The 13308-nt window shown below is 39.4% G+C and overlaps 2 protein-coding genes across 2 annotated transcripts; one reads left to right on the forward strand and one right to left on the reverse strand.

The window, feature by feature from the left end:
• Positions 1–130: 130 nt before the first annotated feature.
• LOC113670961 (uncharacterized) lies at positions 131–5747 on the reverse strand. Its single transcript, XM_089211783.1, has 2 exons — positions 3512–5747; positions 131–789 (listed from the first exon to the last, which is right to left on the reverse strand). Exon 1 carries the CDS (start codon positions 4085–4087, stop codon positions 3536–3538), a length of 552 nt encoding a protein of 183 aa, XP_089067909.1. The 5' UTR covers positions 4088–5747; the 3' UTR covers positions 131–789; positions 3512–3535.
• Positions 5748–7131: 1384 nt separating this feature from the next.
• Positions 7132–8519, forward strand: LOC113670975 (uncharacterized). The gene has a single exon (XM_027187187.2). The coding sequence runs from the start codon at positions 7647–7649 to the stop codon at positions 8172–8174; it is 528 nt and encodes a 175-aa protein (XP_027042988.2). The 5' UTR covers positions 7132–7646; the 3' UTR covers positions 8175–8519.
• The last annotated feature ends 4789 nt before the right edge of the window (positions 8520–13308 follow it).

Here is a 13308-nt window from a genome sequence, read left to right on the forward strand (position 1 = left end):
CTAAGTACCAAGCTGTAATTATTTATTAATTACAATATTCAAAGATTATCATTTGGCATTTATAATGTAAAGTTTAAGTGAGATAAATAGATACTTGCATAAAATATAATGTAACACTGCACACACAAGATGTTTTTTCCATTTTAATTTATTTGGTTGGTGACAACAAATTTATTTCTAGCAACCACTTCTTTAACAGTTTATGTCTCCAAATGGTGACTCTGAAAAGAGTTAAGCTTGGAGCCCTTGGAAACCTTCTTAAAAACAACTTTATCTTAAAAATTTATTCAAATTACATTTTTCAAGACTGCTATGCTAGGTGAACACTTCGTCTTTGTGAGACTATAATGACTGTCCACTACCAAATCTATAAACTTAAGATAGTCTCTCTTTTTTCCTATAACCACTCATTTATTATCTTATTAGTAGTTCTCCTTACTGTCTTTAACACTATTCTTATAATTTTGATAAGATAATTTGGTACTGGATAAATTAATAAGCCACTAATTGATACTGTTATTTATTTATTTCACTGGTCTGCTTGACATTGTATCAATACTGGAAAGGCAAATTCTGCCTTGGCCACAAATGGGAAAGGTTATCAGTTACTTATGATCTGCAGCTGAACCTCTTGAAAAAAAACTAATAGCAAGTGCACACAGTTTCAAACTGTAAACATTTGTGTAACATGACAACACATCACTACTTTCTTGATGAAAAATAATATACCAGTGTACAGCTTAAAAATTCCTATTCAAATAAACAGCTGTCTTCAGAGTGCTCCTATACCTGAAAGAGACCAAACAAGCAACGTGAACAACTTTTAATGGCCACAAACACAAATGAGCTTTCCAAAGTTAACAGAAACTAAAAAAGGGAGACCAACTGGAGGGGAGGGAAGCCACAAGGTCTGGGACAAAGAAATTTTGATCCCGTAACACGTAAAGCAGTCAATTCTTAGGCTTGTCATCCAGCTCCCTAAGACATGCACTGCTTGAATCCTTTACATGCAAAATTTTTTTTGAATAACTCCTACTGATGTTTTCTTACCACAGTGTGAAAATTTTATCATATTAAAATTGTTTATCATGGATAGCTCCTTTCTTTTGCCTGTTTGTTGATTTTTCTTTTGCAAAGCCTATTTGAATTTGCAGGGAACCTTAAAAATCAAATCCCACCTCAGGTCAGAAATTCAAGCATGGAAAAGACTCAGTTGCTGCCATTCTTCCATTCTTATTCAAGGAGAGTTTCCACCACATTATTGATGATGTACAACATGGCTCAAAGTTGGCATTACGACCATGGCCTGACTTTCAAACAAGTAAAAAACACCCCATTCCTCTTTTCACATGTTTGGTTTCAAGTTGTAACTGAATTATACTCTGCCACTTACCTGAATAACAGAAAACATGAAACCATGCTAACCTGAAAGCAGACTGAGCTACACTGCTCCAGAAAAGCAGAAAATAGTACCCACAGAATGTTTTGAGCACATCTTGTAAATGCATCTACACGGAAATTTTGGAGTGACAAGATCAGCAAAACTTAAGTTTTGCCAATTGTACTCTCTGGTCAGCAAAGCATTTCACTGACATTATTTCAAAAAGGTAATAATAATAATAATAATAATAATAATAATAATACAATGATTTATATAGTGCCCTTTCTTTGAGCTCAAAGCACTTTACAATTATAATCATTATTCTGAAAAATAAAAACATTTGAGTAAGGTACTCTGTTTCTGCATAAAGAAAATCCTTTTTTTACTAACTAAGTTTTGCAAGTGTTACAATGCAAAGACCTACCTAAACCAGGGCGTGAAATTAACTTTTTTTTCTGATAGCCACTTGGCTCCTAAATTCTTCAAAGAGGTAGCCAATTCAAAAAAAGTTGGTCGCCATTTTCAAAACAAAGACAAACAAAATCTTTCTTTACGCTGTCAGCGTTCTAGATAGACCCTCCAAAATTAAGTTAGGGAAAAGATCTTTAAGGTGCTACAAAGTGGACACTAGGATGTATGATATATAACGTTCAGGCTCATCTAAATCCAAGATGGCGTCTAGTTATCGATCGAGATGCATGTGCTACGTTTTGGAAACAAACTTAACGAGGAAGTTTGCCGCGGATTTATCTTTGCAAATTTATTTAAAAGTAAGGTTATGATGAAACGTTGTAGTCGCCAATTTGGCGACTAACTTTCAGGATTTGGTCGCCAAAGTGAAAAATGTAGTCGCATTGGCGCCTGTATTAAGCGCAATTTCACGCCCTGACTAAGTTTTGCAAGTGTTACAATGCAAAGACCTACCTAAACTCTCACTGCAGAAATCAACCTAACCAAAAGTATTAACCTTTTCAAGTATTGATTCAAGTCTGATGTTTGTTACAAAACAGAAAGCATCTTCGGATCCTTAAAAAAATTACCTGCCAGGCAACTTAGCTACTTCCTCAGTTAGCCACTATGTTTTTCCCTGATACTATTTAGGGCTTGTCTGCAATGGAGCTATCCCCTGACAATTTCCAGTGAGACTGCTTTGCAAGTTGTTAGAACATCATTTCGATTTCATTTAAGAGAATGTATGGGAAGTAGCTACCCCCTCTGGAGACAACTTTACAAGGATACAGAAAAAGGTGATCAAATTAGCAAAGGACTTGAACTCTGGCCCCAAGAGACAAGTCACACGTGTTGTGCCCAAAACCCAAATAACTGAACAAACAATTGAACTATTTTTTTGTTGTTTGTTATTTTCTCATTCTTTTCTGTGCATATTAGCAACCCCAATTGAAATAAAGTTACTTACTTAATTAATTAACTAGTGCACTGTATACCTGGCAAATTTATCTGAGTCAATGTTGAGACAATTTTCCCTTAAAAGGACCAAGATTTTTCTTTGTAAACCTGTTCATGTCCAACAAACCAAAAGGATATCCACAGCTATATTTACAAGAATTCCAAAGATTTCCCGGAAGCATGCTTTAAGATTTTTGACTTGAATGTTTTGTCCCTCAAACAAATTAGAATGAGTTCTTTTTCCTTTACAGTTTTACTAAATGTATCCATCAATGCAGCAGTGTATCAATTTTTTTTTTCAGCTTGGAATAAAGCAGTGACCTGCCATGAGATAGAAGTTTTGAAGCTAAGCATCTAACACATGATTGGCAGCAGATTTAAAATTCTATTCCTAATCAATCTAATTGAGAGTTACACAGAAAAACTCTGTGAATGATTACTGCTTACTACATCATTCATGTCCCTCGCCTTCAATGTAAAATATTCAATAAATACATTTTTTCTACGACCCTCTTCAAAAGAGGACCCCAAAAAATTTCATCTTAACCCAGATTTTACTATTTTGAAAAACGCGATTACCTACTTCAAAAATTTTAAATCCAATTAAATCGTTGTAAATCAATGCTACCCATAACCAAAACCTATGGAAACATGAACAGTGCTTTAACTGTTACATAATTTTTAATATATACACAATTACAGATGTGTATAATTTCTACACACCTGTATAACTTCGCGTGAATCAGCTCAGTAGGCTGGCTTGGCGGGCTGTATAAAATCGTCAGCCTCGATATCTTCAACTGGTTTCTCTTGTGCACGATGTTTTGGCGCTCGGCGGTAACGAAAGACGAAATAAACACCCTCGCAAAAGAAGAGCAATGCAGATAGGAAACCGCAGATCCCTGAAGCTTTTAATTCACCGATGTTGTAATCTTTCCCTTTGGCGTAGACAACGCCAGAACCGATGACCAAGGCCAAAGCAGCGAAGAAACAAGCGATCATTCCAAGGAGTGGCTGCGTGAGAACAGGCGGGAGCTTCTCAAAGATATGAGTGATTCTTAGGAGGATGTGCAGCATCACAAAGATCCAGGCGGTGGTAGCAACAAAGATCAAGAACTCGTATTCAGCTCTGAAGCTACCGGGAAAACTAGAAACAATGACAAACGTCAAGAAAGTCAAGATGGCTTCGACAAGTTTTAGCCATCCTTCCTTCGTTGTCACAATCCACAGAGGATCACAACAACCGCAGCTACACTTTCGCGTGGTTACTTCTTGACCTGCCTCGCCCTGATCTGCCATGTGTAGTGTACGAATCACCAGGAGAGGGTCAAACCAAAGGTAAAGGTGTAGAAACCAGTAACAAAGCGAACGGAGTGCCAAAGTTCTGTTAGTAAAATACTTGTAATGTCATGCAAGCTCTTGATTAATTAAAACAGTTCGTATGTCATATACGGAATCACAAAGCGTAACCGAAAATAGTGCTAAGAGTTGGCCTGGGGTTAAATTTGTCGTTTAACAGTTCCTGCAAAACGTAAAAATATGAAATGAAGGTCGACATTTTCTTTAAAAGGGAGAAAAATCTTCCTTGTTTTTTCTTGGCGAACAGACTACAGGGGCTTTTCTGCTAAAATAATTATTTCGCAAAATTACACTACGCGAACCTCCATGTAACCATAAGGTCCTGGAAGACCATCAAACCGTAAAATTTTGCTACTTGTGAAAACAGGAAACGGAGAGGTGTGATGAGCTATTTTCCAGATCTACAAATTTCAGCAGGGAACCATAGACTCTTTTTGGTTAGAAATTCCGTTTTGTTTCCTTTTGAGGGGGAGAAGATTTGGATAGGAACATCGTTCCTCTGGGCCGGGGTTGACTAAAGCAGCGATATTGAATGTTCCCTTTTCGTCGTTTGAGAACATATTTCTGCCTGCTGTTTCTAAATACTACTTCAGAAGGCAGTTATAATTGAATGTAATTGGTCCAGAGAACTCGCACCACTTTCTCAACCAATCAGATTCAAAACTGTTACCAAAAAGGAGATGATCTTGGTTAGTTTTGGACCAGTACTGTATTTAATCGTCGTCTATCTTATTTCCTCCATCCCCGGATCAGGAAGAGCCACTTTAAGAGAAAGCGGTGCCAAAATGCTCCTACAGCTGTTAGACCAGACCACGAAACTCGAAGATGTTGTTATTGTCAGTGGATCGCCACTACGTTAGATAGCCGAAGCTTGCAGAGGCTGTCACGACTTTCGTGACGTTTGTTGTTATGTTGAGCTTTTCCGATAGCTTCAAACCTGAATACGGATACCTGATATTCGAGGCCACCCCTGCGTTCATCTTCGTTTTCCTACACATCATGTCGAAGATATTCTTGCCGTATTATCTTTGTTCCGCGTAGAAAGTACTGCCGATTAACTGATCCACCACAAATCGTATAATTTGACTGTTGTATATTAAGATGATATTGTATTCATTCGATCTGGCAAAAGGACAATAAAATCATGTGATTCTCATTCATCTTTAACGAAACAATCTTTAGTCGTTTTTTCAAGAATAGAGTACGCGAAAGGATAAAAACATGGCTGGGACGCATTGATAGAATCCGGCATCAGTGGTTTCATGGCTTCTGCTTTGTTCCTTACGGAAGGATTTTTCCGTCGTCCTCCTCCTCTACTGCTATTGTTTTAGATCGGCACCAAGGCATATCGCTGAAGAAGTAGAAGCTGAAATGGATGATTTGATGATAACTTTGTTTGTTAAGGTCTATGATAGCTGTGTTCATCCCTGAAGAGAATAATATCTCTCTTGCTTGTTTCAGCTCTTCATACAACACGCTAATGAGAGTTCTTTGAATTCTAGACAGGGATTTCTTGCCGTAGGGAACAAAACGGAACTATCCCCTGACCCTTGAAGAATATTCGAAGAACTCAATATAGCAGCAAATGATGAAAATAGAGTTAGCTAACAGTGGCGGGTCTCGGTGAGGGGCCAGGGGGCCCAGTCTCCCCCCCCCCCTCCTTATTTTGGTTAAAAAAAAAAGAAAAGAAACCGCAGAAGGAAGAGAAGCCTGCAGGGAAAGCGACAAAAAACCAGGCCCCCCCTCCCCCTTAGCTCAAGGTGAGGAAAGGGAAGATATTTTTTTCCTTTTCACGATGAATGCTAAGGCTTTCTTTTCAAAGTTTGCCAGGGAGGTTTTGAACTCCTGAAAGTGTGCATAAGTGACGATCTTGTCATATTTTCATTCCGATGGTTGGTGGGATCTGGGGAGCCAACAACACCGCAAATCTTTGCGTGGAACCGTCATTTTTTTTTTTGTTTTTTTTGTTTTTTTTGTTTTGTTTTTGAGGAGCACGGGCTCCTCTCTGAACAGCGGATGTTTATCGAGAAGCTGACGTAGCCCACCCCATATAACAAACTTTCTACTACCCACCGGAAAGCGTACTCCGACATCCGTCAGAAGGAGGTCATCTCGGGTAGATTTCCGATTACGAAATCCGAGCTCGCCCGATGTTGTCTTCGTGATGAAGGCCCTATTTAGCATATTAGACCCGCAAAACAGAGTAGAAACGAACACGTGCTTCGTTTTCGCTCATGACTTCGTATTAGCCGTAAGATATTTGCTTTTTTTTTTTCGTTGCTTACCTTTATTACAAACTCCACAAAATTTCTGCGATGCCTCCTTTTCACGGATGGCCGATTACAACTACAACATAGTGACACCTCCACGAAATCTGTCAAAACTAAAAAAAAAAACTGATTCGCAGAACTTCCCGTTAATTGTTTATTAAGATAATCGTCGAAGTGAAATATATCTATGTAGTAATTTTTATCTATGTAGAAGTCAGCTACAAGAATTTTTAATATGTATTCATGAGAAACTGTTTCTTGTAGATCTTTCCCAAAGTACGCTCTTGCGTTAAGAATTGAAAATCCTCATCTAAATATTTTAAAAAATATTATCGTAGAATGTTTTCAATGATTTTCAATGCACAACGCAGATAGAGAAAATGTAATAGGTAAGACAAGTCACGGATTATCCTTGTCGACAAAAGTAATATCGCTTGCTACATTATATTCAAACTTAATCTCCGTCCAATCGAGGTAATGTACAATTTTTTAATCAATTACCATAATAGAAATAACAATATATCGCTTAAACTCTGAACGTAACTGCGTTAAATTTATTTCATCAGAAATCCAGAAGATTTCCGGTGTTTTAAAATCCTCCTTTTGACAGATTTCGTGAAGATGTCATTACGTTGTAGTTGTGATCGACCATCCGTGAAAAGGAGGCGTCAAATGTATTTTGTGGAATCTGTCATATAGGTTAGCAACGGAAAAAATGCAAATATCTTAACGCTAATACAAAGTCATGAGCGAAAACGAAGTAAGTGTTCCTTTCTACTCTATTTTGCGGCTCTAAAATGCGAAATAGGGCCTTCGTGACAACAAAGCTCGGATTTCGTCATCAGAAATCTACCCGAGATGACCTCTGGTGTTGTAACATCCTCCTTTTGACAGATTTCGTGGAGGTGTCACTATGTTGCAGTTGTAATCGGCCATCCGTGAAAAGGAGGCATCGCAAAAATTTTTGGGAGTCTGTAATATGGGTAAGCAACGGAAAAAATGCAAATATCTTAACGCTAATACGAAGTCATGAGCGAAAACGAAGCACGTGTTCGTTTCTACTCTGTTTTGCGGGTCTAATATGCTAAATAGGGCCTTCATCACGAAGACAACATCGGGCGAGCTCGGATTTCGTAATCGGAAATCTACCCGAGATGACCTCCTTCTGACGGATGTCGGAGTACGCTTTCCCTACCCACCCTACCATCCTCAATATATAGACAACAACTATGGCGGACGGGGAAGAGTTAAGGAATTCACAAGGATGTTGCAATTGTGCGTGGATAGTGATCACGGTGGAAGGATGGGTGAAACTCATCGAGACGGTAGCGACTTTCTTAGCGGCTGTTCTCACGCGTAGCTTTGCGTACTATCGCGCCAAGATGGAATACAAATATCAAGTCGGCGTAGCCACGTGCGCGTGCATCTTGGTGTTCCTGCATATCATTATCAGAAGCTTACGATGCTTCGAGAAGGTGCTACCACTGCTTGGAATGATCGGATGTTTTCTTCTCTCGGTAACCTTATTCGTTGGCTCGGGAATTGTGTACCATGATGGCAACAAGTATAAGGGAGGGGATGTAATGATTGCATCAGGCATTTGTGGCTTCATAGCTGCTAGTTTGTTCTTCTGTGAGGCGATTTATTATCTCTTTGCCCTCGTTTGTCGCCGATCACCTCCACGCCGTGATGATGGAGAGACTCTAACTACAGAAAAACATGGTCCGGCAGAAGATCCTGCAAGTGCAGTGGTTTAGCGAGAACTGAGATAAACAGAAAGAACTTGATGCATACAGAAAGATGTTTAAGCTTCGAATTAGACAAGAAGGTGATTACTACGAGATATTATCTCACAGTAGAATGTTGTCTATGATTTTGATTTACCTATTTGAGAAACAAAAAAAGTATTTAGGACGTCTGAAACAGAGAAATTTATCGTAGGTTTGATAAAATCAAGCTTCCCTCGCTGTCATTCAACCAAAGTTTACGTTAGGTCGCCTGACACTCGCCAAGTATTTCCGGCGAGTTACATGCGTTCTTATGTTGTAGTTCTATTTCTGTTTGAGATTAAATTATTAAAATAAAGCAGTTAACAGACCCTAGTTTCACTGTTGGAATGGTTTCTGCTGCTTTAGCCTGATTTTCACTAAAGACGCAAGCGACAAAACTCTTATTTCACTGTGTAAACAGCCTCAACGCAAGCACGAACGGAAGCACGCACCCAGTCATAAAGATTCAAATTTCTCCTTTTTCTTGTGCTAATGCTTGTGCTTGTCGACTTCCGTTTTCACTTGGCATATTCACCTAAAGCTTGCCGGTGTTTGTACCGGCTTACACTTGTGCTTGCGTCGCTAGTGGAAAACCAGGCTTAATCGATACAAGAGGAAAAATTTACAACAGTTGCCTCTCCATCTCCACTTGACAGCTTGAACCTTCCAAGCATATTTGCGCTTGCAGGCATGCAGAGAAGACAATTGTTCGAATCAAGTTTCCTGTTACATTAGACATATATCCTGTTTACCTATGCGTCACTTGGTGATTTACAACGTTGTGTTGGATGGAGCGGCTACGAAATGTGCCAAGTTGTGAGGAGGCATTGGGATTTTCGGTTTTGTGGTTTTGGTTATTTTTTTAGATCGGTTTTTGTGCTAAAAAACTTCGGTTTTTCGGTTTTGGTGTTCATTGCGGTTTGCAGATATTCCGTTTTCCGGCATTTGGTTTTCGGTTTTCGCCAAAAATACCAATGGGTTTCCGGATTTGATATTCGATACGGTTTTCGGTTTTTCCTATTTGACCGATTTGGGTTCCGGTTTCTCATCGATTTGAGTGGCAATTACGCGCCACCGCTGCCGCTTAACGCAAATGTTATCGAGAGGAATGCGTGACGAACCAATTGAAATATCGCAGGGAACCCTAGGTAGCCTACGTGTAGCCGTACCCTCCCCCTCCCCCTCCCCCAAGGTGGGGGGAAAGGGACCAGCTTCTCTCGCCTGGCGATCTTTTGCGCCAGCCGCATGCTGAGCGCAAACGCTTCGACTAGTAATTTTCCTGGGAAATTTGTTCATCGCGGAACATGCCAGAGTTTCTTCATCAACGCTACCTCGAAGTTGGTGACCAAGTTACAGGCCACACGTGACTGATTCAACATTCCAATAGAATTTCCAAACTTTCAGGCCTTAATTCGCAAATTAGATTAGATGTTATGAGATGTTAGATTAGGGATTTTCGATTAAACTTTCCGGAGCTATATATGCGACTGCAAAATTGCAAACCTATAGAGGAATTTTGTGTAAATTTCCTTAATTTAACTAGGCTCCATTACCAGCTGCTGAGTCCGCAGAGGCCACGATCGAGGTCCTCAAGAGTGCAGCTGTTAATTGAAGCAGATACTAGAAGATACGAATGCCAAGTCCATGGCATTCATAAATTCTGTAATGAAATTAGTATAGTTTACTCTGTATGCTCCACTTGTTACAACTGTATTTTTTTTGGTTTTTCGGGTTTGGATGATTTTTTTCTGCGGTTTTGCGGTTTCTAATAAGCCCCAATGCCCCCTCAGTTGTGAAAGGTACGTGTAGAGCCATAATTCTTCTCTTGAAATCTTTTTTTCTTCAGCGCTCTATTTGCAACCGCAGTTGCAGTCCGCTTGATATTCCTATAACTCAGCCCGAGGGCCTCTTCATAAGAGCCTGGGTTTATTTAATTGTAGCTCAAGGTTGATCACCGTAACGTATCTTAATATCTTTACAATTCACACGAACCGGGCGGTTTGTCCTTCGAGATTGACTCGAGAATTTTAATTCCAAGAGGAACGGTATAGGAAACGTTTCGAGAGGGATAATCGCTCGCGTTCGTTTTATCTATCTTATTCATCCATACTAAACAGATGAACTGAAAAGCAAGAAATTTTGCCTTGAGGGTCTCAATGGGGTTAACCTATAGCCGTAAAACAGTCAAAAATTAAGGCTTTTAGGCGTAAAAATTGACCGGCAAATTTTGACAATTAGTCGTTACAAACGGTAACCGTAAAAATGTGTTATTTTTGTATCACAAAGAAAGGAAGTTAACTGTTGAAGCCGGATTAATTTTGTTTACCGTGACGAAAGCTTACCATCCTGGAAAAGGATCACGCCATCCAGAACGAAGAATGCACATTTGTCAGGGACGATAAACTGGCCTATAAAGGAGATTTCATTTATCCTAATTGGTAAGTTTTATCGAGTGAGGATCTTTTAATTCAGTATCTAGCTGTACGTGGTTTGTTTTGTTCTGCGGAGCAGCCACTAAAACTAATCGGGCCTCTGTGAAAATACGGTTTTTGAAGAACTATCTGTGAATTGGCGGTTATCAAAAACTGACAAAAATTCAACGCTTGAGAGACTAAATACAGACAACAAGACTCTCTTCTTTCCTTGCGAAGAAAAGCTGTTAGTCCCGTTGACAAATAGGGAAGAAAAATGATATCCAGAAGATTCTTTTAGTACGGCTAGTAACAAAATCCGGACTTTTTTCAGGATTTTCAAAGTCAAACAGAATTTTCAGAAAATTCGATGATTTTGGAACATTTAGGGATTCTTAGACGATAATGTCTAGAAAAATACAGCCGATAGCATAAAAACAAATTTACGTGGTTTGTAGAACTTACTCTACTAGCTGTTTATTGTCGTTATCATTTGTTTGAGAGATACATGTTAGGAGACGAACCGATCATTTTGAATCAGTTTGAAGGTGCTTCCATGCAGTTTCACCACAGGAATCTCGCATTTCATGCAAATTATGTTATTATTTTAAAATAAGTTTCGAAACAGATCAGGACTTTTACAAAAAATTTCGAGGTTTTTGAGATAAAAATGAGATTTGCAGACATTTTCAGGAGAATTCTCCGATAGATTGTCGGGCCATTTTTCGGAATTTCTGTATCTAGGCCTACTTCTACGGCATCATTGGTTTCACGGCTTCTGCTTTGTTCCTCGCGGATGGATCTTTCGTCGTTGTCCTCCTCTACTGCAACTGTTTCAGATCGGCACCAAGGCATATCGTTGAAGAAGTAGAAGCTGCAATGGATGATTTGATGTCGTTTTTGTTACAGTCTATCATAGCTGTGTTCATTCTTGAAGAAAAGAATATTTCTCTTGCTTCTTTCAACTCTTCATACAACACGCCAATGAGAGTTCGTTGAATGCTAGACAGGGATTTCTTTTCGTAGGGAACAAGACGAAACAATCCGCTGACCCTTGAAGAACATTCGAAGAGCTCAATATAGCCTCGAACAATGAAAAAATAAGTTAGGTATCAGTGGCGGGTCAAGGAGAGGGGCCCAGAGGGCCCGCTCCCGCCCCCCCCCCCCCTTATTTTAAGTAAAAAAATATAATAATAATCGTAGAAGGAAGAAAAGCCGGCAAGGCAAGCGACAAAAACAGGCCCCCCCCCCTCAGCTCAAGGTCTGGATCCGCCACTGGCTAATGTGGAAGCTCGTTCTTAATTAGTCTAGGGCAGGAGCCCATGAAACACACCTTCAGGAGTTCAAAACCACCAAACTTTGAAAAGAAGGCCTTAGCATTCATCATGAAAATGAAAAAAAAAATTTTCCCTTTTCTCACGCGCGCTTCCAATCTGGCCTGGAAAAGATACATAACGACTGGAAGAGGGATTGTGTTATGCAGGCACTCCAGAAAGCGTTCTGAAAGAGATGACCTTAGACCGGAATCCCATTAATGGGCTCCTGCAGAAGCCATGAAACAAATGATGCCGTAGAAGTAGGCTTAGATACAGAAATTCCGAAAAATGGCCCGACAATCTATCGGGAAATTCTCCTGAAAATGTCTACAAATCTCACTTTATCCCATTAAGTTTATAAGTGACGAAAGTGAAATTGATTTTAAATCTAATTTGATTCATCATATTCATCAGTGGTTCATCTTCAGTGGGACCTTTCGTCTACCATTGGTTGAACTGAAGTCGAACTAGTATTTGGAAAGTCAGTTTTACTGTGGGAACAACCTACGGACATCCAGACAATCCCTTGAAACTTTGAAGCAAACCAACATCTCAACTCACCACCCTCCCCTCTCCCTTTCCTCATTAAATATGGGGAGAGGGGGAAGGGAACAAAACCGTTACGTGAAAAACAATGGTAAAATTATTTTGCATGTTCGCCCTCGCGGCGAAATGGCGTGCATAGAGCCAACTGTCCTGAAGGAGTTTACAATGACAAAAGTCGAATTGAATCACTGAATAGAATACTCGCACCTAAATGAGCTTCGTGCTCGACAAAACTCGTGCTTTCTTCTTTCCTAATTTGTACTCTTTACTTAATTTCATAAAGGTTTCAAATGTTTCGCTGAGTTTTTTGGTAATGATGGTTTAAAGGTAAGGAGTGCGCGCGTTTCCTTCTCTCTCTTCCTCCTTTTCCTTTTTGCCTTCTTTCCTCTTTCTTTTTTCATTTCTTCTCATTTTTTTTAGTAAAATGATGTATGGGTCAAGTCTTGGCCTGTCGCTATTGTGCTTGTAAATACAGGAGGGTCTAAAAGTTGCTTAAAGATACCGCTAAAAATCCGAAACGTTGCTACCTAAATTTCTTAACATTTTTGCATAAACGTTAATTAAAGGCGTTATTTTAACTTATTCGCAATTATTGTTATCACTGGTCAAGAAAAATAGCTTAAAACTTGGCTTTAAATAGCTGCTCGCAAACATGGGCGACATTGAAGGATACTTAAGTCTGACAGGACAAAACGCAAGGTTCATTTGACGTCTCGCCGAACGTCATTTTAGCCAATTATCTGTGACAATATTAGATAAAGATCGCAATATGCCTGTGAAACGTTGTCAATTGACAAGTTATGTGTTAGTTTTTTCTATGAAATCGTCGACTTTTTCATGCTTGATAAG

Source organism: Pocillopora damicornis, chromosome 7, assembly GCF_964200805.1.
Source record: "Pocillopora damicornis chromosome 7, jaPocDami1.2, whole genome shotgun sequence".
Lineage (NCBI taxonomy): Eukaryota > Metazoa > Cnidaria > Anthozoa > Scleractinia > Pocilloporidae > Pocillopora > Pocillopora damicornis.

Coding starts and splice junctions, on each gene's coding strand:
- LOC113670961 (XM_089211783.1), bottom strand. CDS start 4,087: ATGGCAGATCAGGGCGAGGCAGGTCAAGAAGTAACCACGCGAAAGTGT.
- LOC113670975 (XM_027187187.2), top strand. CDS start 7,647: ATGGCGGACGGGGAAGAGTTAAGGAATTCACAAGGATGTTGCAATTGT.